Source organism: Anas acuta, chromosome 16, assembly GCF_963932015.1.
Source record: "Anas acuta chromosome 16, bAnaAcu1.1, whole genome shotgun sequence".
Lineage (NCBI taxonomy): Eukaryota > Metazoa > Chordata > Aves > Anseriformes > Anatidae > Anas > Anas acuta.
The window spans coordinates 7,159,924-7,186,658 of record NC_088994.1 but is presented as its reverse complement, the minus strand read 5'-3'; the positions used below and the strand labels follow the sequence as shown (position 1 = coordinate 7,186,658).

At 42.4% G+C, this 26,735-nt stretch overlaps 2 protein-coding genes across 4 annotated transcripts in view; one reads left to right on the top strand and one right to left on the bottom strand.

Annotated features, from left to right (window-relative positions):
• Positions 1–15,640, bottom strand: part of CEP250 (centrosomal protein 250) — a 32,491-nt gene extending 16,851 nt beyond the window's left edge. The window contains exons 1-16 of one of the 3 annotated variants that reach the window (XR_011101861.1): positions 15,228–15,640; positions 13,853–13,921; positions 13,141–13,223; positions 11,707–11,872; positions 10,946–11,052; positions 9,444–9,671; positions 8,747–8,843; positions 8,172–8,270; positions 7,020–7,181; positions 6,534–6,712; positions 5,908–6,090; positions 4,805–4,949; positions 4,368–4,514; positions 3,960–4,190; positions 2,253–2,446; positions 21–148 (exon numbers count right to left, since the gene is read on the bottom strand). Coding sequence is in view for 2 of the 3 variants with exons in the window: in XM_068700292.1 (XP_068556393.1) it covers positions 21–148; positions 2,253–2,446; positions 3,960–4,190; positions 4,368–4,514; positions 4,805–4,949; positions 5,908–6,090; positions 6,534–6,712; positions 7,020–7,181; positions 8,172–8,270; positions 8,747–8,843; positions 9,444–9,671; positions 10,946–11,052; positions 11,707–11,872; positions 13,141–13,223; positions 13,853–13,921; positions 15,228–15,344 (2,335 nt within the window). In the remaining variant the exon portion in view is untranslated. The remainder of the gene's footprint in view (positions 1–20; positions 149–2,252; positions 2,447–3,959; positions 4,191–4,367; positions 4,515–4,804; positions 4,950–5,907; positions 6,091–6,533; positions 6,713–7,019; positions 7,182–8,171; positions 8,271–8,746; positions 8,844–9,443; positions 9,672–10,945; positions 11,053–11,706; positions 11,873–13,140; positions 13,224–13,852; positions 13,922–15,227) is intronic. The other 2 variants (XM_068700292.1, XM_068700293.1) reach the window with 2 other exon arrangements.
• Positions 15,641–20,663: 5,023 nt separating this feature from the next.
• Positions 20,664–25,346, top strand: GDF5 (growth differentiation factor 5). Its single transcript, XM_068700696.1, has 2 exons — positions 20,664–21,681; positions 23,304–25,346. Exons 1-2 carry the CDS (start codon positions 21,054–21,056, stop codon positions 24,170–24,172), a joined length of 1,497 nt encoding a protein of 498 aa, XP_068556797.1. The 5' UTR covers positions 20,664–21,053; the 3' UTR covers positions 24,173–25,346.
• Positions 25,347–26,735: the final 1,389 nt, after the last annotated feature.

Here is a 26,735-nt window from a genome sequence, read left to right as displayed (position 1 = left end):
AAAATACATGAGGCTCTCACCTTGCACCACTTCCTTAGCCTGGATGACTGTATGCAGTTGCATTTCAAGCTGACTCCTGGTGATCTCCAGCTGAGATATACGCTGCTGTGCCTCAAACAGGCTTGATTCCAGGGTCTCCTTCACTGACCTGCATGTTGTAAACATAGAAAGAATGAGCTTCTTACTCCTAACATGCTCGGGGAGTTATTTCAGTAAGAAGTGGTTCATAATCCCCACACCTGAGAATGGAAAATGGGTTGTGTGGAAATTTATGAACATAAGACATATTTCTGCTACTTTAAATAGCAAGGCAGGCCTCTCCAAGGGAATGCCCAGGTTTTACTTATGACCTAGCATAACACAGGAAGTACAGTCTAATTTGATCTCAATAGCCAAATCTTAAATTGCTGTCATCTGATATATGACAAACAAGTAGTTGTGCCCACAGAATCTGTACCAGCAAGCAAAAATCTATCCATCAGGGCTCACAGCCCTGATATCATCAGCACTTCTGAATGACAACAGGATTTTGGAACCTGGAGCTGAAGTTACTTCCCTGCTCTAATACCGTGTCCTGTGTGCCAGTGTCTTACACTATACAGCATTGCTTCATTAGTACAGGGACACAATTAGGATAACATCATTAAAGGTACAGCAATAAAACCCACAATAGCAACATTTCACTGCTTTGTTGTACAATGGAAGACATATCTTCAAGCAAGAAAAGCAAACACATATCTGACTATGCCAATCTCTGACAGTCCAAAGTAAATGTGCTACACTTTAATGATAAATAGAAATCAGCCTTTGAAACAGAACAGAGAAGACAGAGTCCAAAACTGTGACAGCAAAAGGCTCGAGACCATCATCTGGCAAGAGCAGTTGACGATTCTTCTTGCTAATGCTTTTATCTATTAACAAAGGCTCTTTATAACTAATTTCCCTCTTCTTTTTACTGATGCTGTCACTGAAAAATAAAAAGAGATGAATGCTTAATAAAGACTCTCTGTAAGTACCTACTGCCAATCTCTGTTTTCATGACAACACATGGAACAGATATAATCAAGCAGTAAGTATCCTCCACTTCACCTACACTGATAAAACCTGGAAAATCACATCAGTGTTACAGCCATTAGAAGAAAGCGAAGAGCTGTTTATATACAGTTCAAGTTCAAAATTTATCATATTCCACCTTGCAGCTCTGGCTACACTCTCCTCTGGAAGTTTAGCCAGCAATAAAAGTTATGAACAAGCAGTACAGCCAAATTGACAAAATATTATTCAGCTGGATCAAATAAGAGAAGCTGGAGCTCAGAAGAAGCAGCAGCTCTCAAGAAACATACTGAGCTGAAACAGTGTTTATCAACCTTGCCAACAACATACTCTGGAGTGGTCAAGTGTAAGTCATGATGCATGACAGACAACCTCCAAAATAACATTTATACAGCTTTGCAAGTTCAGGAGTCTTCTAAAAGCCACCTAGAACACAGGACAAACATTGTTTGTGAAAAGCAGAACTTGTCACGTTTGATCTTAGTAGCCTGATACAGCACAAGGACAGTATCTTGTTCCTTTTCTGCATAATATCTCTGTGATATCCGTCTCTAGAGGCCACGTGCTACGGTGTACAGGACCCCACACATCAGTGATAAGCAATTCCCAAAGACTGGCAAGGTTTCAAAAGAAGCTTCCCCGCTGCAGGCAGAACCAAACCCAGGTCCTGTACCACAGTTAACATGAGTTAGCTTAGAAACAGAAAGTCCTCAAGATTTTCAGCAGAAGCCTCTAGCTTTACCCTCTATGACAGTGTCCTACTCAGAATGCCTGTATATAGTACCCTTGAATCCTAAAGGTTTCTGTTTAAATGTACAGAACAAGAAAACAAAAACAAAGAGAAGCCTCAGGCTCCATTAAACATCTAGATGCAAGCAGAGAGCATGGCACTGTTATTTCTCAATGCAGAGCCAAGGTACCTGATACTGAGGATTCAGATTGGCTTGCTTTAGACTTCATAGTCACGTGCAAGGTAGCACAAACATGAGCCCAAAGCTTTGTTAGATTTAGCTCTCAGAAAAAAACATGATATACGGGTTGTTGTTTTTTCCCCTCGAGATTCTTCAGTTTTCTGTCTATGGAAGGTCAAGCTGTCTGACAAGCATACGGTTTGCAATAAATCCTTGTGTAATGATTACCACCTTTATAATTACAGACATTAAATAATGTCCTGTCTAGGGCCTCCTCCCTGCCTTTACCTGGCCTCTGCCAGCTGCTCTGAAAGGCCTTGTCTGTCCCGTTCCACAGCTGCCAGTCGCACTTCAAGGGCAGCCTTCTCATGCACCAGGAATTCCTTCTCTTTGGACACCTTGGCCAGTGCATCCTCTTGGCGAGAGGACTCTTGGCGCAACTGCTCCAAACCACTGCTAGCTGACTCTTGCTGGAGGTAAACCTGAAAGCAGGATAAAATACAGTTCTAGTCATTTCTCTGAAGATCTGCTCAGAGCCGACCAGTGTCACTTCTGAATCAGTTAGAGCTCCTGTACTGTGGGATAAAAGCCTAAGAGCATCTGCTGTATACAGCACTAATACTCACAGTGCCGAAAGGCACTGGGACTTGGAAGTGACGTGTAGGGCTATACTGGGTTGGCTGGGACCAGACAGCTACTTTAGGACAAACGTACATATCCCAGACTACGTGTTTTCATGCAAAAATCCTGCATTTTCCAGAACTGCTACCTTGCAAACTAAAATTCTCTCAGAATCTGTATCAGTGCTGGAAATTTTCAGGTAGGTTTCAGCAAAAGTAACTTTCCTCACTGAAGAGAGTTAAAATAAATATGGTTTCTCCTTTTTTTTTTTTTTAAAAAAAAAAAAAAGGAATAAATGTAAAGCTGTTGGATGGAGTGAGGTGATGTTTGATAGGGAAACAGCCCTTATGGCGAGCATTGTAATTTAGTGATTTATGAAAGTCTGGCTGACATGGCCAAAAAAATGGTAGACTCTATATAGTAATTCATGTCAGTAATAATGTTTAATCATCTTACACAAATAAGTTTTCTAATATACCTTGCTGATATTCAATCTTGAAGATTAACCACTATTTTTAAGCTTTTATCTTCAATATAACACCTTTGCTTTGTACCTGACAAACAATTTACCCTATAGCCAAAGACTAGAACAGAACAGACGATGAGAAAGAAGCTATTTTCCTCTCAGTTATCCGCAAATACACATGACTGTACATTACAAAACTGTCATTTAAATGATGAAAAACTCTCTTCCAGTGATATGATTCTCATGAGCTTTTTCTCTAATATGTTGAAATCAGTTAGTCCAGAGAAAAGAATCTTGCCTGTTCACCTATTTCTTAAATTACTCCTGAAAGCCTAAAGAGGCTCTAACAATTCAAACATACAATTTATGTCTTGTCTTAAAATATAGTTTGAACAACAACAGCAAGATGTCATTCCCCTTCCTAGCAGTACAAGGCAGTAGATATTGACTTGCAGCTCTGTACTGCTTCCTACGTTTAAACATAAGAACGGAGTTGTGAAAGTTGTGGTCTTCACAACAAAAAGCATAAATGGAAACATACAGCCTGTTTTTTACCTCAGAAAAAGATGAAGAGCTACAATTGTTTGCTTCTTTTGTCACAGATAACAGTAGTAGCCTCATTCAGGTGCACAGGCAACAAAAGTAACTTCTATGAAATTTATCAAAAGAAAAAAAAAACAGGCCAAAGCAGACAATTTAAAATATGCTGTAGAGTCAAAGGACAGATCATTCCCCCAGAACTACAATCTCTGCAAGCCACCAAACCATTTCTAAAAGGAAGTAAAGAGAGCTTTCTGACCTCCAGTACTACCAAGCACCTTGTCGACAAAAGCGCTGAAATATCAAACAGACACAGCTTCCCTGAGCCAAGCAGCCAAATGTCAGAAGAACCTGGTTTTTTGTCTTACCTGGTTGAGTTTTTCCTGGGTTTCTTCCTTCTCCTCTGTCAGTATTCTCAGTTGCACCTGCAGCCCCTCCTGTTGCTCCTCTGCTTTCTTTAGCAGCTGCTCCAGGTGGGATTTCTCTGCGCAAAGCTCTTCATTTGTTCTTTTATAAGAGCTCATCTTCTCCTGTACAGAGGTCTTTGCTCTCTCCATCTCATCCACTTTACCTGACAGAACTTCGGTCTCTTGTTCCAGCTACAGACATGGAAGCAGAGAGGAAACAAAATACAGCAAGATTTACTCTGCATGAAGTCTGGACAGAAAAATAACACTTCTAGATATTCAGACAGTCATACTGTCTGAAGGCAAAGTCTGAAAAGAAACAGCAGCTGGAGACAATCACCTGGCAGAATCCTTGGAAACTCTGCTCACCTGCAACACAAGCTTGTTCAGTTGCACTTTATCCAATGCAAGAGCTTCATTAATACTGCTCATCTTTGCTGTGGCAACATGTAGATCAGCTATTTCAGAACTCTGCTTATTCTGAGCCCCTGTCAACTCTGCTACTGACTGCTCTGCCTGGAGAGACAAACGAACAACATGAAAACAAAGACAGGAATATCCCTGACTTTAAGCAGCAACTCCAGATCCCCTTTGCATCTCTGACAAGCCTGATGTACTCACAGTTAAACCTTTCCAATAAGTACATGAGGATTAAATCCACCGCAGAATCTGTATGGAACACAGCATTGTCCAAGAAGGATAACACCATTTTTCCCTCACTTCTACTGCCAGAAACAGCATCTGTGGTGGTCTTGCTATCAGAACCCCCTCTCCCACAAGTGCTATCTAGGAAAAAGTGGCCATACCTTTTCCAGTGCCATTGTAAGCTCGTGTTTCTCTTGCTTCAGCAGATCCCTCTGAAGGTGTGATTCCTCCAGCATCTCTCTTGTAACTACCAACTCACTCTGTAATAATGAATGTTTTGCTTCAAGTGCAGCTAAGTCCTTCAGACTTGAGAAGGGGAAAGGTAAACACGTTTTTAGTGACAAAAACATTATCATTTCCAAAACAAAGACTACATACTACACCCCAGATACAACAGTTTGAAGGATTTCCACCAACGTTCTATTTACACTTGAAGAATGCTGGGTTTTTCTGACTAGAGCTGCGCCACTCTTTCTCACTGATGTAGGTGAAATGTTCGTCAGTAAGAAAGTAAAAAAAAGTTTTCAAACATCACAGTACATTTCCAAAAAGTTTGGTAACTCTTATCCTAACAGCTTCCTGTCTGTTAGTTACCTCTCTCCTTTCTGATACAATGGATAGAAGACAGCAAAGTTCTTCTTTGGGTAAGATACTTTTTTGGGTTTACATAGTATTTCCCCAAACTGTTCTCAACTTCAGCACTGGAAGAGCTTGCAATCTTTTTGGGGAGGGGATGTATATGAATTTTCAAACCAATGATCATAGGACTATATAGAGCGATTCAGGCTGGAAGGGACCCCAGGAGGTTACCAGCCCAATCTTCAGCTCAAAGCAGGATCAGCTATGGGATCAGTCCATGATGCTCAAGGCTCTATCCAGTTGGATTTTTCAAATTCCCAGGGGTGGAACCTTCACACAGTAGAACAGGTTGCTCAGAGATGTTGTGGCTGTCATGTTGTTTGTTTGTTTGTTTTTGTTTGTTTGTTTTTGTCATTTAAATCCAGTCTGAATATCTGTTTTAGTTTATGCCTTTCATCAACTACTCCGGTCAGGTTTGGAAAGATTTTTTTAAAGGGTCAGAAAGAAAGGACATGGAGGCAGCTGTGCTGCATGTCAGTAGGTACCCAGACCTGCCCGTGTACTCCCTCAATTTTCTACGCTACAGATGATAAGCACAAGAAATTCATTCCTTTGTTGTGGGCAAAGAGATCTCCTAAACTCTGGCAAATGCTCAGCCCTGCACAGAGAAATCTTTAACACTCACAGGAGGTCCTGGTCATGACATACTCTCTCCATTGCTTGTTGCTGCTCCAGCTTTTCCCCTTGGGCTGAATCTTCCCTCAGCTGCAGTTCAGTATTACTTCGACGCAGACGCGAGGCTTCTTGCTCACTTTCGTCTAGCTGTTGCTGTAACTCTCTCCTGGTTTTCTCTAGGTTTTCACAGTCACTGCAGAGACAAGTTAAAAGAATGAGGAGACTTGCACAACCATTGATCCCATTTTCATAACTCTAGGATGGAGTTGCGAGGAGCAATATAAGGAGGGACATGCTCTTCTCCTCACAAGATAACCGTGGAGGGAAGGAGAACTTAAGGCAGGTTTTGGCTTGCATTCAGTGAGAAGCAGTGGCTAGGGAGGCACCCAAAGAACAGAATTTAGAGAAGTGGTATGTTGAGAAGGATGCATCTTGTATTCCAACATTGCTCTACATTTCCAAAGACAGCCTTAGAATAAAAGTAGAGCATGAAAAACAGTGAGAGCAGGATGCTAAAGTGCTGAAGAGAGGCATATGAACACTAGGGAAGGAGAGTTGTTTGACCATGACACCTTAGAACTCCCAGAGCTGGAAGCAGATTGTCTGTAAAACACAGGAGAAGAATGAAACACACACCTTTTGAGTGATTCTACCAGGGACTGAAGGTGCTGCTGTTGGCTGCTTGACATCTTACTTTCCTCTTCCAGTTGCTCAATCCTTTGCTGCAGCTTTTTGCACTTTTCTTCCTCCTGTCTGTGCTGGTGCTGCAGGGAATTTATAGAGTCCTGCCTAGCGGAAAGCTCTTCTTTTAAGGCCTGTAAGGAATGGGTAGGAAAATAGCACAAACAAGCAGTAATAAGTAGGGAAGATGGCTTCAGATACAGTAACTCGAGGACAAGCAAGTAGAGACAGCTCACCTGAAGGCAACAGCTGTGATGAGGGGGAGGAGATCAGGACAGAAAAGCAGTGGAACACAGAGCTGGTGAGACTGGCAAGGAAACATAGTAGCAAGAGTAGGGTGGCTAGAAGGAAACTGGGTAAATAAACAAAAAGGTCTGAAGCCAGGTGAGGCATGAGCAGCTGAGACTGTGGCCAGTGGTGATGACAACCAGAAATTCTCACCTGTGTTGCTCTTCGCCTCCTTGCCAGTGCTTCCTGAACCAATACAAAGGCATGGTCTGCATCAAGAGAGCTCAGACAAGAAAGGATGTTGCTAGACTCTGGACGCTGGAAATGGTCAGTGCAGACAAGGCTGACTGTGCTGTCACTGTCATCTAACACCACCTGAAAGCCCACATCAAACCATCACTCTTTGCTCAAACTATTTTATCTATTTCTACTTCTTTCCCCACTTCACCCTAGAGTTATTAAAGACTCAATTCAATAATTTCTTCAATGAGAAAAGAAGTATCACCCCAGCCACCACAAGTACTCCAGAGATTTCTGAACACAGCTGCTATAAACAAGAAGAGAAGAAATAAATGTGAAGTGGTTGGAGGCTGCTTGAATGCCCAGTTTCTTAAAGCTCTTGGGAATGATTTTGGTCTCCTTCAGCTTCTCAGAACCACATATACAAGCACCAGATCAACACTGGAAATAGCAATGAAAAGAACCATTAATGAAGACAGCTGATGAATACTGGAAAACAGTAATGAAATAGCTAATGTTTACAATTACTCTGAGAGGCAGCAAAAAAGGAAAAAATGACTAAAATAAGTAGAAAGAACTGACTTTGTGAGAGGCTGTCTAAAAGATCTGATGATTAAACCTCCTGTACAAGGTGAAGTTTTGGACTACGTTAAAGTTACCCCTAACCAGTTGGAACAGTTAAGATTCTGTGATGATAATGGTCAGTGAAGACAGAGTGAAGGAGCAAGGCTGGCAAGCACATTGATTGAGTCAGTGACCTTTTATAAAAGTCTGAAGAACAGCACAGTCATTGCTCTAGGAGGGTTTGGGAAGCCTCCAAGCAACACTGGAGTACAAATGTCAAGTAGCCAACTCAGAAAACACAGTTCAAGAGAGACTTTAGCATGACAGTGAAGGCATAGGTACTGAAATTCCTAGCAACTCAGGTGAAGAGTCACAGGAGAGCCAACTCTGACATTTTATGTCAGATTTTATATCAAAAAAGTGGCACAGAAATGAAACAGCCAGCAGCAGTGAACAAACACAGTATACAACACGTGAGTCTATTCACCGTGCTTTTCTATTTCCTTCATTAAGTACTTTTAAATCAAATTTACAAGGATGCAGACCCAACTTTGTACTCACCTCAGTTATATCTTTGATTAACTTTTGAAGGGCAAGATTCTCTTCTTTGGCATTTTTAGTCAATGAAGCTTCATATTCTACCTCTAATCGACTTGCTTCCTGATAATAGAACGAGGAAAGAGTGTCCAAGAGAAGCTCCCCTCTGGAGCATTCCCATCTTCAGCAGTATTATCATGCTTGTAAGCCTCAGCCCTAGTGATTCCAGTATATTACTTTCCATAATCTATTCATTTTTTTCTTTGCTAAAACTAAGAAGAGAAAGATCAGCAACTCTTTAGACAGCTAAGTTGTCAATTCCAAGTAACTTTTATCACTAGAGACTTAAAGTCAGGGGCAAAAGTACACTAGTAAAACCTCCCTAAGGAAGGCACCCAAGATGTCTGTAGCTCCCCTGCCATTGCCTGCACCTGGACTGACTCCACATGTGCCAAACATCTTCCTGGTGTTTCTGCACAGCTAGCATCTTTACTACACTTTCTCTTGAGGAAGCTACACCTCTTTGTGCTAAGGCTGTAAAATAAAGACCTCAGACCAAGCAGACACTGGGCTATTTCCCAGATAAAGGTAAAACATACTAGAATCTCCACAGTGTTGTTAAGTGTTTTCATGGTCTTCTCCTTCTCCTCATTCTGCTTCTGAGACTGTATAAGCAAGGCTGAGAGCTCCATCACCCTGAGAAGAGAAGGTCCACGTGCCATTCCAAAAGCACACCATCAGCTGTTAAAGAGATAAGCAGCTCCCAAAAGCACAGCAGAAAAAGTTCAGCCCAGAAAATATAGCAAAGACAGATTTAATCTCTACATGTACCGTATGTTGCAGAAAGGCACTACTCGGCCCAAAGGACTCTGCACTCGGTCTTCCAAGGAAATGTCAGTACAGAGGTGCTACATTGCTTATGATAGTCCTCTGCAAATTCCTCCCAACAACTAGAGCACAGTCCTGGAGAGCAAAAGGGCTGTACAGGAGACAGAGTGCTCTTTATACTGCTCTGAATTTCTCACCAAGAACCAGTTAACAGCAAATACATTACAATATGCAATCTCCCCCCAGTCTTCTTACTCAGAAGAGAAGGGCTTCTGCTAAACTGCTAGACTCTCTTCTTCCTCCTCCCCCCCTTTTTTTTGTTGTTAAAGGCAATACTATGACTATGGTCAGAAATAAGGCTATAGAGAATGTATGTGTTTTCAACATGAACACAGCCTATCCATGAACCTGTGAATCAGCAGTCACAAAAGATAATGTTGGTAATGCAAAAGCTTAAAATATATTAACCTATCTTGAAGTTCTTTCTTCTCCAGGTCACCCTTGATTTGTAAGCACATCACTTCCAAAGTCTTCTGGTTTATTTCCCTTTCCATTTGCTGCTGTGCCTGATCCTTTAGGATAGGTCTACCCAGAGTGATGGACTCCCAGAGCTGTATGCCAGAGTTTAGACGGAAGCAGTTCACAAGTATGGATCCAGAGAGCCTAATTTGCTCTGCCTTCAGCTCTGACAAATCTCTGAGGAAGAATAAAGAAAAGAGCTGATGTTTGCACCGCCATTTTTATCAGTTAGTCCACTTTTTAAGCACATAATTAGGCAACATACTACATCTTTGCTAGGGACAAATCATTCATTTGATACTCTGGGATTAGGATCCGTCTTGATAGTTGTGGAATGAGTCTATTTCTTCCTCAGAGACAAGAAGAAATGTGTAGCATAGCCAGAAGATTTCAAGGACTTCTAATTACTCTTATTAATTGCTGTTCTTGTTGAATTGTATTAACATACTCTAATTATCAACACCATTAGTAGACATAAGGAATTTTGCCAGGGTCCACAGCTTTTATACCTAGGATATCCGTGTTAAGTGACCTTTTAGTATCACCACTTAGACTGATAAGAGGCTTATGAAAATATGCGCATAATAAGCATTTTGGAAAGGTAGCATAAGAATAATCTTTGAATGCTGTTAACAAAAAAAAAAGCACAAATTAATTACTATGTCAGGTATACACTACACATTAAGGAAAGCTTATCAATGTATAAGAAAAATGTCTGACATTAACCCAGAGTTTGAAATTGCATGCTTACATCAGAAGAATGCAATATCAAAGCTACAATATTATTGCTTGCATAGAAAGCAACTGTGAGGAAGAAACTTCAGTGAGTCCAAGAATAAATGAAACAATAATAAAGAGGTACCAAACTAAGCAATATAAACTGGATAAATGGAGTAACAAGGTAGAAAATTTATTTTTCTCTCAACAGTGTATTCACTTACACCTGTACCAGCAAACTGCCCAGAGTAAATGTAAGCTGGACATAAAAAGAAAAAAAAAAAAAAACCATAATCATGAATATTTCCTTCAGAATCACCGAGATAAAAAAAACAATGAGATTTAAGGTAGATTTTAATCATTCTATAGAAAGGACTGCTTTATTTACTGTATGCATAGGTTTGGTGAGTCTGTTCTCTTCCATATGTATATGTGTACCTATACATCTGAGTTTGGGCGTATTAGCCCAAATATCAACATAGTCAAGTTCATCTGTTTAGGACCTTGGGCCTCTGCATTGCCGAAGCCCTTCAGTTTTATTTGAAAACCATCCTCAGACAAAATGAATCTGAAAGTAGCGTAAAGCACACATAATGGCATTGCTTCAGGCTATCAAAGGACAAATTGTATCTTTGTATCAGCTGTAACTAAAGCAACATCAGGATTCCAAAAGCAGATGTGAATAGAGGCTTACATTTTTTTCTCCAAGAGATGTAGTCTTAACTTCTTCTCACCTGTCAGTGGCGGTCTTCATTTCAACAAAATGACGGCGGAAGGTCACCACCTGACGCCACAGGCTCAGAAGACGGTTATGCTCACCCCTTAAGTAGCTGTCATAAAACTAAACACACAAAGACAGAAAGAAATGGCAGCCTTCCCTATTACTATACAGTTCTTCTAGATCTGAGAGAGCACAACCATCATCATCAAATCTTCTTTAATAAAAATTCCAACAGGGGCATCAAGGACTGAATAGGCACCACATAAACATCCACAGTAGACCTGCTACCTGAATTCAGAGACGGGAACATCCACACTTCTCCTGTTGTAGCAGATATCAACAAAGCATACTGATCAGAGATGTCTAACAGTCTAACAGGTGGAGGAAGACAAGAACAAGCCCCTCCAGTGTGACATTTTCTTGTGACAGGCTATTGGTAAGAGATGAGTGTCTTGACCTTCTCTTAGCTACTCTGAATTTGAAAATACGGAGACCTCTCTGTGTTTCACTGTTGGTATTTAAGAAATGTTAATAAATAAATAAATAAATAAATAAATAAATAAAAGAAAAAAAAATAGGGAGTTCATGCATGACTGCCCTACAGTGTCCAGCAACAGGCACACTCCTCCATCCCACACCAATGTTCTTCTAGCCAGCACCAATACATTCTCAATAGAGCAACAACTTTTACACAATAAATTGCCTATGTCAGCAGTAAACTGAACTCTCATTCCAGTCTGTCATCACGTTGACATTCCTATAGCCTATCCTTACCTCACGTTCATTGTGCCATTCACTCTCCTTCAATTCCAGTTCCTTCCGGGCCCTCATCCAATCTGCTGTCAGTTTTCCAACATCTTCTTTAAGAGCTGAATTCACCTCATTTGCTTTATCCAGGTGCTCCCGCAGGAGAGTGTTCACTTCTGCCAGATTCTCACACCTTAGAAAGGAAGAAACAGCAATGAGCTCATTGAACAACTGCTATCCACAAGCAACATCCTCACAGTTTTCCATCTTCCTCAACACTGACTTTCTTAGTGAACTGAAAGATAGTAAATGTGCTTTCTAGGAATAACTAAGACATCTGTGACATGGTACTCATTTTTTTCTTGTTATTTTAAGTCTTCATTTTCCATCTACAATTTCAGTCTCCCCTTCTTCTTCAACTTCACCATTAACATCTTTCCTTTCCTCTGCTCTGCCATCCTGCATCCCGATGGAAGCACAATTGTCCTGACCACCTATCTACTTCCACTCACATCTGTAAGTTTCCATATCCCTTCCCTTGCAATATTGGTTGTACTTCTGCCCTCGCCTTTTTTTTTTTAAGAGTCTCTCAGTCCTTGTACAATACACCAGGACTTGCAGTAAAAACCCCACCTCGTTGATACAATAAACTGCACACCACTAAACCAAGACCTTATATATTGGGGAAATAGCTTTAAATGACACTTTCAACTGAAAGAAACTTCTACAGGGTTCCCAAAGTGCAGTGCATTTGTAGCCCACAAAAAGGCTTTTGACTATGCTCATTGTAATGAACATAAATATCAAACACTGCAGGCTAATTACATTTGGGCCACAGCCTAATATATCCCACTCGGAAATTATTTCATGAACAAAATCTGAAGACTGTTGCCCAGCAAACAAGAACAAAGTTCAGTTTCTGGATAAAAACAGGAGTTGTGCTTCCCTCACTTTACTTTGCAACACAGGTAACACAGCACACAGATGTACTTTATACCTCACGCTGTTCATGTCTTGAGCAGAGGGAGAAAGAGAAGCACAGAAAAATATGACAGAAGATGCCTGTGTTGCCAAATGTTCTACTGAAAGGCTTTGATATAAGCACAGGATATGCTATTCAGACAAAATACAACTCCAAACCAAACAGGAAAACACCTGCCGCATGAAATCCTTAGGATGTTAGGGCTTGATTTCCAACATAAAGCAGAGCTTTACTGAGCAGATCACCTATGGAATAACAAGAAAATTCAGGCTGGAGATGGACCTTTGGAGGTCATATGACCAACCCCCACTGAAAACAGAGCTATTCAGCACACATCACTATTAACTGCACCACAGAATGGACTGTGGACCTTTCTCCTTTCAAAATGGCCTGTCCAGCCACTTCCAAACTGACAGGATTTCTCTTGCTTCCTTGAGCATCCAAGACACCAAGAATGCGCTATTGCTCCTCCTTTTTACCTTCGCTGCTCCTCTTCCAACTGGAGCAGTGCTTTTTCCAAGTTGTGATCCTCTGTGGGTTCCCATTTGTCTGGAAGGGATCCCTTAAGAAAGGAAAAGTTTAGTCAAATTCTTGCATTTCCTTCACTACGGTTATCATCCATTGGTTTCCCCTCCATTTGTTTGGTATCTCAGGAACTTGTATCTTCTTCCAGGAATTAGTGTCACAAACACAGAGAGGAAGGGAGGGGAAGAGTCAGTAGTTCTCCTCATTTTCACACTCTCACAGCTATCTGTTCTCAGCTAATGACCACAAGTGCTCACTTAGACTTGAAGCTTGTAAATATATACTCTCCTAATCTTTGTTTCCTGGGTTTACTTTAGCCATGAAGCAAAAAGAAAAGCAGAGAGACTTCCAAGATGCTATGTTTCAACCAATTCTTATTCAGAGACAGACATAATGTAAGAGGCAGGATAGCCCTCTCCTGAGACTTAGTACAAATGTTATTCCAACTATAAAGCACTCTTTCACAAAATTAAAATCCTTCTTGATGTTTTTTTTTTTTTTGGACTGGCATTTCTATGACTACAGGGTGCTCTAAGAATGGCAACTGGACAAAATACTGAAAGTCAAAGTTACAGTGCTTCTTTAAATCCTCCTTTCAGGACAATCTTTTTTTCGTCTGCTCTTGTTTTAGGGGGCCTTTAATCTGATTTAACAAGTGTTACGTACCTGCCCACTCACCCCTCCGGCTTCAAGTTGCTGCTCCAACTCACGACACCAGTTCCGATACTGCAGCAACTAAGATGGATATACAGAATTAGGATGAGAGAAATTAAGCTTATAACAGACTCAGCTCCTCCTGTGTTAGGTTTTCTCTAAGCCTTTCCAGACAGAGTCTAGTACGTTTCACAGCACTGCTGACATACAGAGAAATCATTATCACATGGAAGCTTTACCTCATCTAATACTAAAAAAGTGAGAAAGGGTTTATTTTATGCATAGTATTATCTGCTCATCCTGAGAGAGTGAGATGACAAGCAGAATGATGAGACCAACTTAAAACAGCCATGCCAGGCCAACTCCATCCATCAGACTGAAGATTATCCTGTTTAAACCTCACCAAACAACATTAAATCCAGAAGGAATTGCCAACACCAAAATCAATGTAAAATCCTAGTAAAATAATTTTTAATTACAGGTTTGGAAGAAAAAAATTACGAAGTGGCTCAGGATGCCTCAAAAACAGTCAGGTTTCTGTTAACCAAATAATACTTTGTGTATCACCAGTATCTGACACAGGTTCATCAGAGAAAAATGCTACTTCTTGCTACACAGCAAAACAAAGTGGAAGGAAAAGCTTTGGCAAACACTGAAAACGACTGCATAAAGGAGAGGGACTTCAGAGCAGACAGGTCTGCGAACAGCAACTGACTGAACAAGCAGCAGTCCTTCAGAAAACATTTAAATGCAAGTGACAGAAACTGAAAAGACTTAAAAGGGAATAAACAGAACTTCTGTTCACTTCCTGGAGGAAGAAACGTGCTTTTATCATTTATTTGCTTATTTACCACTTGCTCTCCAAAGACATTTCTGCACTATGTCAAACGCAGCCCAACCGTACAGGTTTTGCCTTTCAAGCATCAGGCTTCTTCATACCTGTACAACTAGAAACAGCCTTTCAAATTTGCGTTACTTTTCAATGCTTAGCAAATTAAAGTTAGTTCTGCCCACAGCCTTGCCAAGCACTTCAGCTGACCAGCTTCCTACGCTGCAGCCTCCTGCCAGGCTGAAACCACGCACACCCAAACAAACCCACCAGCACCCCTTCGGGCACCGCCAGCAGCAGGGCTTCGAGGGCGCTTCAAGAGAGGCCGGGGCGCTCTCTGGCAGCCGGGCCGCGATGAACCGAGCTCAGGCCTGGATGCCCGCCGGGCACCGGCTCTCCCGGGAGCTCTCCCCGGCAGCGGGGCCAGGCCGGGCGGAGCAGGGCGGCTCCGGGGCCTCGCCCCAGCCCCGGGCTCGACGCCCTGACGCCCGCGGAGGCCCCACCGCGGCTCCCGCCCGGCCAGCCCGACCCCGGGCAGCTCCCGGCAGCTCCCCTCACCTTCTCTTGCAGCTTTCGCACCAGCACCGCTTGCCGCTGCTGCGCCTCCTCTGAGCTCTGCAGCCGGCGCCACAGAGAGGCCTGGCTCCGCGCCGCCTCCCCGTCCCCGGCCGCCATCCCCCGGTCACCCGGCCCGGCCCGGCCCTGCCCGCCTCAGCTCCCGCCGTCCGGGCGGCTCCGCCCCGCCTGCCGGGCCCCGGGCTGAGGCGGCCGCGGGGTGGCCGCCGCCGGGGCCGTCAGCGGTTTGGGTGCGGGCACCGATCTGAGGCGCCCCGGGCAGCGGGCCGGGAGTGAGCGGAGCTGCGACCCCGGCTCCACGGGCAGGGCCTCACAGCAGCAGGGCGAGGCGGCTGGACGCGCAGAAGGCGCTGCTGAGCTGAGAGCTTCTCGGAGCTTTCGCAGCGAAAACAGAGCCTTCAGATAGCAGTTAGCAGGTCATGGCTGCTACCCGTGATTTCACAGTTCCAGCTGCGTCTCGTTTTTCTGACATGGCAGTTAAGGGTGTCTAGGCAGTCACCTTCAATGCAGTGGGAACCTAAATGGTGAGGTGGATTCACCGCCATGAATAGCTAGAGGATTGTTAGAAATCCAGGCAAAACCAGAAATATTCAAAACTGGGTGAAGTGTCTCATGAAGGGTTGCAAAAAAGGGTTTGAGGACATAGCAGCAGCTGGCTGAGGAGGCCTGCCCAGCTGGAGAACAACATTGGTATAAACGGTGGCAGGGAGCTGCCTGTGCTCTGCCTGTTCTTGTGTCAAAACAATGACGAAAACTAGGAGTGGCTCAAAAAACAACCGGGTTCTGAAAACTAGCTTCTCATGAAGTGGCAGAGGTTCATTTAAAATATAAATCCTTATCAAGTGAGACAAAAATAGAAAATAATGCTTTATTTTTGTTTGTTCGACCTGCAGCTAGATGAGTCCAATCTACAAATATAAATGAGTTCAATCTACAAATAAGGTGCCATTATTTATATATACATATATATACATATATATATAATACATATATATTTATGTATACAGCAGTGCTGCCAGGCATGTGGATCATTTTATGCTGTCTCAACTTTTCTGTCTTTCTTAATGGAAGTGCTACTCTGTAAGTGTTGCACTCCTGTCAGTGATATGCAGAAGCATGAAGATGGAGGCCTGTGGCCATGCCTCCCAGAAATGAGAAATACTGGCATGCAGATTCTGCCAGAAGCAGTGTCCGGTGTAAATTATTTAAGGGACAGGAATAACCGGTAATATGTTTTCAGAGCTAAAGGAGTCCCCAGGGCTTAGCTCAAAGGAACTCACAACACCTCTGTCTCTGCAAGGGCTCACTCTCAAAGTCACAGCAAGCCTCTCAATGTCTCTAACCACGTGCATGTCCCTCCCAGCTGTGCCAGGACACAGCAGCTCTGAGCACTCCAAGGCTCCTGAGGAAAGGAGGGCAGGTGAAGGCTGAGATGGATCTGCCCGTGTTTGTCAGCTCCATCCCCAACAGGAGCAGCAGCCAAGGCATGCAGCCTGTCCCACTGTCCTGGTACCTACTGTGGAAATGGGAGTTCTCCAGCCTTGCTAGCAAAATGCTGTGGTCTCAGCTGGGCTCTTGCTGTAGGACTTGATTCCCAGTGGCCTGGGCTCCTTCTTCCTGTGGTGTTTCAGGTGAACTTCTTGCACAAGGCCTCCTGTGATTCTTTATAGTTCATTATCTTCTTTTAAGACTAATTAGATCCCAAGTCTTTCAATTGATTCCAAGTGTCATCCAAAAATGCTGTTTCCTTTTTTTGTGCTCTGCCTGGCTTTCTGGACTGACCACCATCATTGGACTGACCATCTGGACTGACAACCATCATTGCAGCAAACAGGTACTTTTTATTGCTAGTGCTCTTGAAGCAGGATGCGTGGGACACATCCAGTTCTGGGCTCCCTGGTACAAAAAAGACAGGGTTCTCCTGGAAAGAGTCCAGCAGAGGGCCCTGGAGCATCTCCCCTACAAGAAAAGGCTGAGAGACCTGGGTCTGTTCAGCCTGGAGAAGAGAAGACTGAGAGGGGATCTTATCCATGTTTATAAATATCTGAAGTGTGGGAGACAGAGGGATTTGGCCAACCTCTTTTCACTGGTTTGTGGACAGGACAAGGGATAATGGCCATAAAATTGAGCACAGGAAGTTCTGCACTAACATGCGAAAGAACTTCATGACGAAGGGTGACGGAGCACTGGAACAGGCTGCCCAGGGAGGTTGTGGAGTCTCCTTCTCCGGAGATATTCAAGACCTGTCTGGACACCTACCTGGGCAGCCTGCTCTAGGGAACCTGCTTTGGCAGGGGAGTTGGACCCGATAATCTCTAAAGGTCCCTTCCAACCCCTACAATTCTGTGATTCTGTGATCCTTGTGGGTCCCTTCCAACTCAGGATATTCTATGATGCTGTGTGGTGGGTAATACCCCTGGGCTTTTCTCTAGGTTTGTCCCATCCATAGCTTGCCATTGGTCAAAGGCTATCCAAGTCTTGATAACCAGTGACACAATTCTTTCCTCAGACTGTAATTTCCTATTTATCATTAGGACGTTTTAGGGCTTTTTAAAATTATGCCACAATTTCCTTTGTTATTAGGAATTTTATTACTTTTGTTTTGCTCCAGCCCCAAACAAGTCTTTTTTTTCTTTCTTTTTTACTTTTTTTTTTTTTTTTCAATCTACAGCATCTCTTAATTTTCTGTAATTCTTTCCTTTCAAAAAAGAAAGACAGAACTGCTGAATTCCTCCCCAAAATTAACTGCAGATTTTTAAAAGTCACTCTTGAAAAAGCTTTGGTGCAGAAATCCAAGTTCTCACAGAAATAGAATATTAGTTGGTTTCAATAAGCAAAAGCAATGTGTCAGCAAGTGGGGCTTAACTTTTGGAGTTTATTTGGCTAAATCTGTGAAATGTTCCTTGGCTTCCTGTTGTGATCCCTTCCTCTAGCCCATCCAGGATGTCCAGAGGGACTCTCAGAGCAGTCTGTTTGAGAAGCTGGCACAGCTTCTGTAGTCAAGCTCCTCGGAGTTTGGCGAACAGGAGGCAACCCCATGGGGTGGAAACCCAAGCTGCCCTCCTTCTTCAAGTCCCCAGCACACTGAGAGAGGAGCTGCCCCTACAGAATGGGCCACTGCAGGGCGGATGAGTGGGTGGTATGAACTCAACTGCTCAAGTGATGCACACGCCCTTGGCCAGTAGTGAGAAATAACAGGCCTTGAGCATCCTCTTCCACTGTCCTGTAGCTGGGCTAAAGCCTGCATGAGAGAGGGGTTTTCCATCTACATATTGAAGATACCAGGGAAGCTTGAGCTTAGCCTGAGCTAAGCGTGGTCGCCCCACATTAGCAGAGGGCCACAGTCAGACACCCTGTTGCATGGGTGCTGTCTGGGGCCAAGATCCCCCTCTAGGAGCCATGGGGCTCTGTGCAGTGACTGAGCACTTAGAGGGACAGCGTCTCAAGAGAGACTGTTTGAAAGATAGAGAATAGTTTGCACAGTTTCTGCTTGCTTTTACTCTTTTATTTTATTTTTATTTTTTTCTGTGTTGGCCTGTCCAATCTATGAAGACATCTAATTCCATGGTGAGATGAGGACCTGATTTACCCCTGTTGTGTGCATTCTTTTACTTGCTGCTACTGGCAAAGTCAATTTTTTTCTTGTGTAATAAAATCCATAAATTGATGGGTATATTCATCTCAGATATGCAAAGATTGTTGGAACATTTGATTGATTCTGGTTTTAATCAGATTTACTAAGAGACAAGGCCTATTTACACGGTCATACCTTTTGCTCTTTCCTGTCCATCAACCCAAATCATTTGTGTATCTGCAGATCTCAACCAAGTTTGACAGAGCGATAGAGATCTGAAAGATACTAAATTTTTTTAATGTTTGTGAAAACTGGAAGCTTGTTAGAATAAAAGCGTGAACACAACATTTAGCTGTTTTTGTGGCCTGATGGCTGGTGAATACTCCCATAGTGCAGAACTGGTGCTACACCCTGCATTTGCCTGCTGGAGTGGTACTGTGGCAAGGAGGAAAGGATGGCTTGGCTGGGAGGGCATGGGGACAGCGTAAAGGAATTGCTGGGGAATGGGTTTGTAGGACGTAACTCAGGGAAAAGCTGCTTTATTTTGATAGAGGACATCAAAACTACTTCAGAAGAATGGCAATTAGGCCAAAATCAGGAGGGTGTTTTTTTTGTACTACCTTATTTGGGACTCCTGTGTAATCACTGAGTTTTTTCTACCCTTCAGTTCCTCCACCAAAATAAGGCAGAGCATTTTGAGCTCCTCATGTAGAAAGGGCTGTTGTTATTTATGAAAGTAATTTGGTGTTTCTGATACTAGTCAGGATGGGAAATGCTACAGCATGTGCAAATCAATCTAAAATCTAAGTGTTACATCTATTCCATATATTCTTGCTTTAGGAATAAGACCCACTGGGGAGAAGAACTGGGCTAAGCATCAGTGGAGGGTGAGATAAGAGTCCCATTAATCTCTGTTCAATCCAGCCCATGCCTCATTTCCCGAAGCCTCACTTAGAACAACAGCTTGTTTTCTGTCACTTGTGAAAGACACACATGCTTTGTGCTCCCTTCTGTAAAGCTGAAAGAAGCAGGATACCTTTCCCCTGTAAATAATGCTGTTTTCTAACTCCTAGCCTTCCCCTGGCCTTGGGGCAGGTGGCTCTTGATTTTTTTGCGTCTAATTTTAAAACAAAGTGTGGCATCCATCTGCTTCTGGAAGAAAGAGTGGGGTTTTGGTGTGACCCTGGCTCCCCAAGCATCTCCAGGTGGCAGGAGCCTGGCTGCCTGCAGGGTGCACTGCTGGCACAGGCTTCTTCTCAAACTGGGCTTATTAGGTTCTTTTTAAAGCATAACAATAAATATGCCAAAATACACCGAATGTGGGCATGGCCATTTTGCATTTATACAAAATTAAACTTTACCCTTGTTAAGTGCCTGTATTATTGGCTAAGTCATCAGAGGACAAAGTGAAGCTGCTGTTACAGTGCTCCAGAAAAAAAAAAAAAAAAGAGCTAAACGAGTTATACTTAGAGATTTTAATGTATGTGTTGCAGTGGACTGTATGACAGATCTGTTGTTGATCTTGCAGTTTGTCCTGTTTAAACATGAAGTTCATCGAAGGCTAAGGTAGAGGTCGTATTGCCACTTGAAAAGGCATCCTCTGGAGTTTTGAGCCTGTGGAGTTGTTTCACATGAGGCAGAGTATGACTCATGCTAATGAAAAGGGCAAAGAAGATTTTTTTTAAGAAATATATCGCAGTTAAATTAGTTTAGACAGCATGACATCAGAGAGTAATTAAATAGGTTTGTTGGAATTCCGTTTCCAATTCCTGAGTTCAGGTTTGTAAAAGATTTCTGAGCACCTGCAGGTCTCTGTGTGTGAAATATTTTCACTGGAAAGGATTCAAAACTTTAAAAAAACCTTTTAACACAGAGGCAGCATTACGCCATTCTTCCTTCTTGGAAAAAAAAAAAAAACCCTCAGATTTAAACAGGACTCCTTCAAGTTTTCAGTCAGTTTTACAGAAGAAAACGAGGTGGTAAACTTTCTCTTTTCAAGAACAAGTTCTTTATAGCTGCTAACTGAAGTCAGGGGAGATCGTATCTGAGTACATGAGCATTTCCACTATGGGACTGGATACAAGTATTGAACAACGAGATTTGAAATGTTTTAATCTCAAACGAAAACCATTTTTGCTGACTTTGGTTTTTAATTTCTTTCATGTTTTCTTCTGCCAAACTGGAGGAACCTTTTCTGATTTTTTCTTTAGTGGCATTCAGAGGAAGACCAGAGGATGAAAATCCTGCACTTTCTCACTTTACTGCTTTGGCATTTGACTTGGCTGTCTCTGGATCTAGTTCCTGGAGCACTGAGTAATTCTGAAGCAGGCCAGAGTAATCCAGGATCTAAACTAGGTTTGTTAAAAACAGAAGGAAAAGAGAGGAGTCCCTCAGCTCGGGCAGGTACACTGCGGACTGTGAACCATGGATACAGTACTGGCACCTCAAAGGCTAGGACTAAAAGCAGTGCTACTCAGGCTGGAACTCTCTTGGCCAAGAATGATGAATCACAGAAGGTTCTCTCAAGAACAGCAGCCACGGAGGCAAAGGTAGGACATCTCCCAGGCAGACTTTCTGGAGTAAGGACAGTGACTCCAAAGGTTCAAAATCTTAGCAGCAAGGCGGCTTTGAAAAAAACTGGCACAAGCAGCACTGATTCTTTCAAAACCAAAAAGACTAAAGAGCCTATAACCCAAAGGGAAACTAAGGAGACTTTCAGACATCCCCCTATAACGCCACATGAATACATGCTCTCTTTGTACAGGACTCTCTCAGATGCAGAAAGAAAAGGTGTTAATGGAAGTGTAAAACTGGAGGCTGGACTTGCCAATACAATAACCAGCTTTATAGACAAAGGACAAGGTAAGAAAGGAGCTCGTGCATGTGTGTGTGTGTGTGTGTGGACAGAGAGGGATTTCTGAGCGTGTTTATACGTATAGAGAGTGTTATTAGAAAGTAATTGTACATTGTTTAAGTCAAAAAGCTCTTTTTAATGTATATGAAATCATTCAACTTTGCTGCAGATTTTGTCCTCATGCCTTATCTTGGCAAATTCATCTAGAGACAGAACTAGATGGTTGTGTGGCAGCCAAACAAAACATTAAGGAAATATTTTAGAAGCATGTTGTTGAAAATCCATCAGTCCTTGCATATATAGGTGTATAAAATTTTTACTTTTTTTTTGACTTATGTTTTTTCCATAAGTAGCTCCTGGAAACTGGTAACATCAGATTTTATTGTTATGTTGAGAACAGGGCTATTCTGTGGAAAAAATAAAAATAAAAATGTTTCATTACTGAAGGTTCACCCAGATTTGTTCAAAGTAGAGTTGGGAGGAACTGCACTGTAGACACAGGAGTCATTATCGTGTAGCTTTGGTGTATCTGTAGTAGCTTGAAGCTCATGCTTTCAGGCACCACCAGCCTCCTAACCAGAGAAGCTCACAGCTAAGCACGGGATAATCAGAGTAAATAACTTCTGGAACTCTGTAATTTGCAGTTCTACATTATGGTTCCAAACTTTTCTTGGAAATCTGGACTAGTGTCTGCTTTCACACAAGAAATAACCAGGCTCCCAAAGAAAGATGTTTACCTGATCACTCTGGTTGGAGAATTAGCTCCATGCTGTTTCCAGTGACGTTAATAAGAACTTTGTCATGGGCTTAAGGAAGCAACACAGGCTGACAGCAAATAAAGTAATTGTGATGGAAGGCTCAGCCAGGACTGGATTTGTCTGTCATTTAATTAAGAATAGCTTGGCTTCTAGGAAGGGATGACACGCTGCTTGCAAGTGCTGCATTTCAGTCCTCAGCTTGCCACTGGAAAGCGTTGTTAATGTAATGTCGATAGTGTTGGCTCAGCCATACTCCTCATTAGCACTACTCCTGAGCTTAACTAAGCAAATGTAGCATCAGGTAGCATCAGCAAGGGGAGGTATGTTTTTCTGCCCAATTTGAGAAAGTCGTGAATCATGTGGAGTTAAGTTAATAAGGCAATTATCCTTGTGTCTGGCAGTTCCTGGGGGATGTTGGTTTTAAAGGACTAATTCACTATTGTATTGTTTAAGGGTACGGTTGCTCATATTTGGAGCCAGCATGAGGCCTGGGCTCCGCTGAAGTCCTGCTTCAGTAATTTATTTGAGATGCAAGTGGTGAATAGGCCCTGTGAGTGCTCAGCCCTTATAAAGAACTATTTTCCAATTGGCTAATTGCTACTTTAAAGCTAGAAAATTCCCGCTGGTAAATGAAATGGCATTTCTACAGGGCAAACTCAGAAACTCATTTCCCTGTTGAGTCACTGAATATTTCTGGGTCCCTGCTCACAGCTGATCCCTTAGACAAAAATTGTTCTTTCTGTTTAGTGGGCTAATTAAGGGAAATTGTAGTCTTATGAGCAAACTTTTGGGACACCATGAAGAACTGAAAAAACAAGATTGGTCTGTGCTTGATATACATTTTAAAATGTGTGTGCTTTTTGTTTTTTTAGATGAGCGAGCGCCAACTATAAGAAAACAAAAATATATTTTTGATATTAGTGCATTAGAAAAAGATGGCTTGCTGGGAGCAGAGCTTCGAATATTGAGGAAAAAACCTTCTGATACTTGGAAGTCTCATTCTTCTGGAAAAACTTCCCAAGTGAAATTATTTAGTTGCTCTACCAACAGACAAGCAGCAACACTCCTGGACTCTCGCACTGTCAGTATCACAGATACACCAAAATGGGAAGTGTTTGACATCTGGAAGCTTTTTAGGAACTTTAAAAACTTAGTTAATTTGTGTTTTGAACTGGAAACTTTTGACAGGGGGAGAGCTGTTGATCTCAGGACTGTGGGATTTAATAGAACTGGAAGACAGGTCAATGAAAAGGCTCTCTTCTTGGTATTTGGGAGGACAAAAAAAAGAGACTTATTTTTCAATGAAATCAAAGCTAGATCTGGCCAAGATGATAAAACCGTTTATGAGTACTTATTCAATCAGAGGCGGAAGAGAAGAGCTCCTTTAGCAACACGTCAGGGGAAGAGGCCCAGTAAGAATCCGAAGGCAAGGTGTAGCAGAAAAGCCCTCCATGTGAATTTTAAGGATATGGGCTGGGATGACTGGATAATAGCCCCCCTAGAATACGAAGCGTATCACTGTGAAGGTCTTTGTGAATTTCCCCTTCGATCCCATCTGGAGCCCACCAATCACGCAGTTATCCAAACTTTAATGAACTCAATGGACCCCGAATCAACGCCCCCAACTTGCTGTGTCCCAACCAGGCTGAGTCCTATCAGCATTCTTTTCATTGACTCTGCAAACAATGTGGTCTACAAGCAGTATGAGGACATGGTAGTGGAGTCGTGTGGCTGTAGGTAGCAGAACAGTTGCTCAAGTGAATACGTTATGACACAGGTTATATGACACACCAAAGGTTATATGACACACCAAATCTAACCTCTGCTCAAACAAGGTTAACTTAATTTCTTACCTCTAGGGTACGTATGTTTACAAAGATGTAGCAACAAATCCAGTGATTCTGTATATCTCTCCTCCATGGGCATATTTTAGAATATTTGGATGCTATCATGCAGCCCAATATAAAGACTTGTTTTGGCAACACAAGACTGGTTCTTACTAAAGTTTGTGTCAGAGAAGATGAGACCTTTGTGCCTCTATATCACCTGCTTTTACCTGGAGACAGTGTGTAAAGATGGTATCAGTGAGCTGTGGATATGATGTTTGCTCTTTTGAACAATGTTCTAGATGCTGAATTTACATCCCATGTGCATTGTCCATTAAGAAACGTAAGAAAAAAGTACTGATATCTAAAAGAGAAGGTAGGCATTCTGGCATGCTCCCATCTTGGTGTAAATAGTTATGCTGTAATATGATTTCTTTCTGATTAGCTCTTGAAACTATGCATATATAAAATGAAATAATTAAATATAATATGCTGATTTAGTTTTAATTTGTACATGGAGATAGGTGAAGCAAGAGGTGTTTGTTTCCATGTAAGTTTTCCTCCAAGCTACATATCTTTCTTAAATATCCACCTTTCCATTATTATGTAGCAAGATATATTACTCTGTATAAGGCCCACGTTGTTCTCAAATGATCATAGTAAAAGTGTTCAATTATGGCATAAGATGTAATAAATTATTGACACAGTGCTACATTTTGTCCAGCTGTCCAACTCTGCATAATTATAATGCTGTTAAGAATTTGTTTTAATGTTTTTATACAATAAATGCAAGTGAAAGGGATTTTTCAGTATAGCAGAATACTGGTGGTGTGTGTAACATGTGCGTTCATGTATTTTGGTTGCCTCTAACTGCTGCTGTAGAAAGAGACTGTGGAAACATTGGAAGAACAATCTGAAAATGTGTCATGTTTTGACCTAGTGTGGAATGACACTATCACTTGATGTATCTCGTGCAAGAATGCACCATGCAGGTGATTGCAAAAGAGCTCTGTTATCCTTTTATTCAACCCTCCAATGACTGTGTTTGCATATCTCCTATATCTATTCTAGACCTGGATTATAAATTTATTCTGGGATTATTCTTTATATGTTTCCATCTACAAAACCAGATGCCAGACATTTGACCGTAGAAGGATCAGACAGGTCATGAGAACCATCAGAAATGATTGAAGTCTGCCCTGCACATCGTCACTGGCATTGGCAGTGACAGCGAGGTGAATATGGCCCCCGAGGTCATCATGCATTTACCCCAGACTGAACAACGTCTAACTCACACTAGCAGCAAACTGTCCTAAGCACCCAGTCAATAGCCATAGAGAAATAGTAGCAAAAAGTTCTGCCCTTCCTCCTGCTCTCTCTAGGCTGCTGAGCCTGTAACCAGCTCAAAATACCTGGTTCCAGACATGTGGAACCAGGTATGCTCCCCTGGGCATACAGGCCAGTCATGTACCACAGCCTACAGCACGGTGATACAGAAAAAAAGCGCTGTGGGAAGCATTCATATGTGCAATCTCTTTGCAGTAGTTTAGCACGGTGATTTCTGCCTGCAGGACTGGATATTACTCAGCCCAGGCTATTCAATATCACAACATGAGGTGGGTCAGAATGCTGGAGGGAGAATGACTAAACATCAGGGTAATACGCATTTCAAATGATGAGCGCTTGAAGCTGCTCAGTAACATGTGCATGAGAAATTCTGTCATACAGATCTGGTTTGTGGCTCAGGGCTGTCCCTAGGGCTCCCGGGGTCAACGCTTCCCAGGTCCTGGTCTTCTCCTCCCAGCTGGATCTCAGACCAGGACAACGGCTTCTGGCCCAGCCCTGACTGCCAATCTACTGGCTTTCAAGTTATTGTACGAATTGCAAAACCAGGAGTTTTAATCATAAGCTTTACTACAAGCTTATCTTGACATGTTTTACCATTATCACAGCAGAAGAGAAAACTTTCTCTTGCCCAGTCCCAAATCAAGAGGGTGTTTCATACTCTTTTTTTTTGCTGATTCTACTCAAGCATTTCTCATCTTTCTGCTGCCTGTTTCCTGGGTAACTAGCCTGCAGCTTTTCAGGCTCCTTTCTCTAGCACTGAGCACAGCTGCCTTCTGGAGAGGTTGGTTAGATGACCATGAGAAAGGGTTGTCTTCTTCCTCCTTGGTGTGAAAGAGTACTGCTCCCCATGCGGGTGTCTGTTTGCAAGCTCCTAGTGAAATCTCTGTTCCCGCATATGATGGACACAGCTGTGCCATTCAGTCTATTAACAGCACAGGTGCATCCCTTCCTGGTTCAGGGCAATCAGTTTAAAATAGCAAATACTGCCTATGTAAATTTACTTGAAGCAAACCTAAGAGACAAGTTAACACTTGGAATTGTAGCTAAGCACCACCTTTCTAAAAGGCACTTTGCTTCAGTTCCAGCTGGATTCATGAGATGCAGCTTCCTTTGAAGGAAGGTAGCATTTGT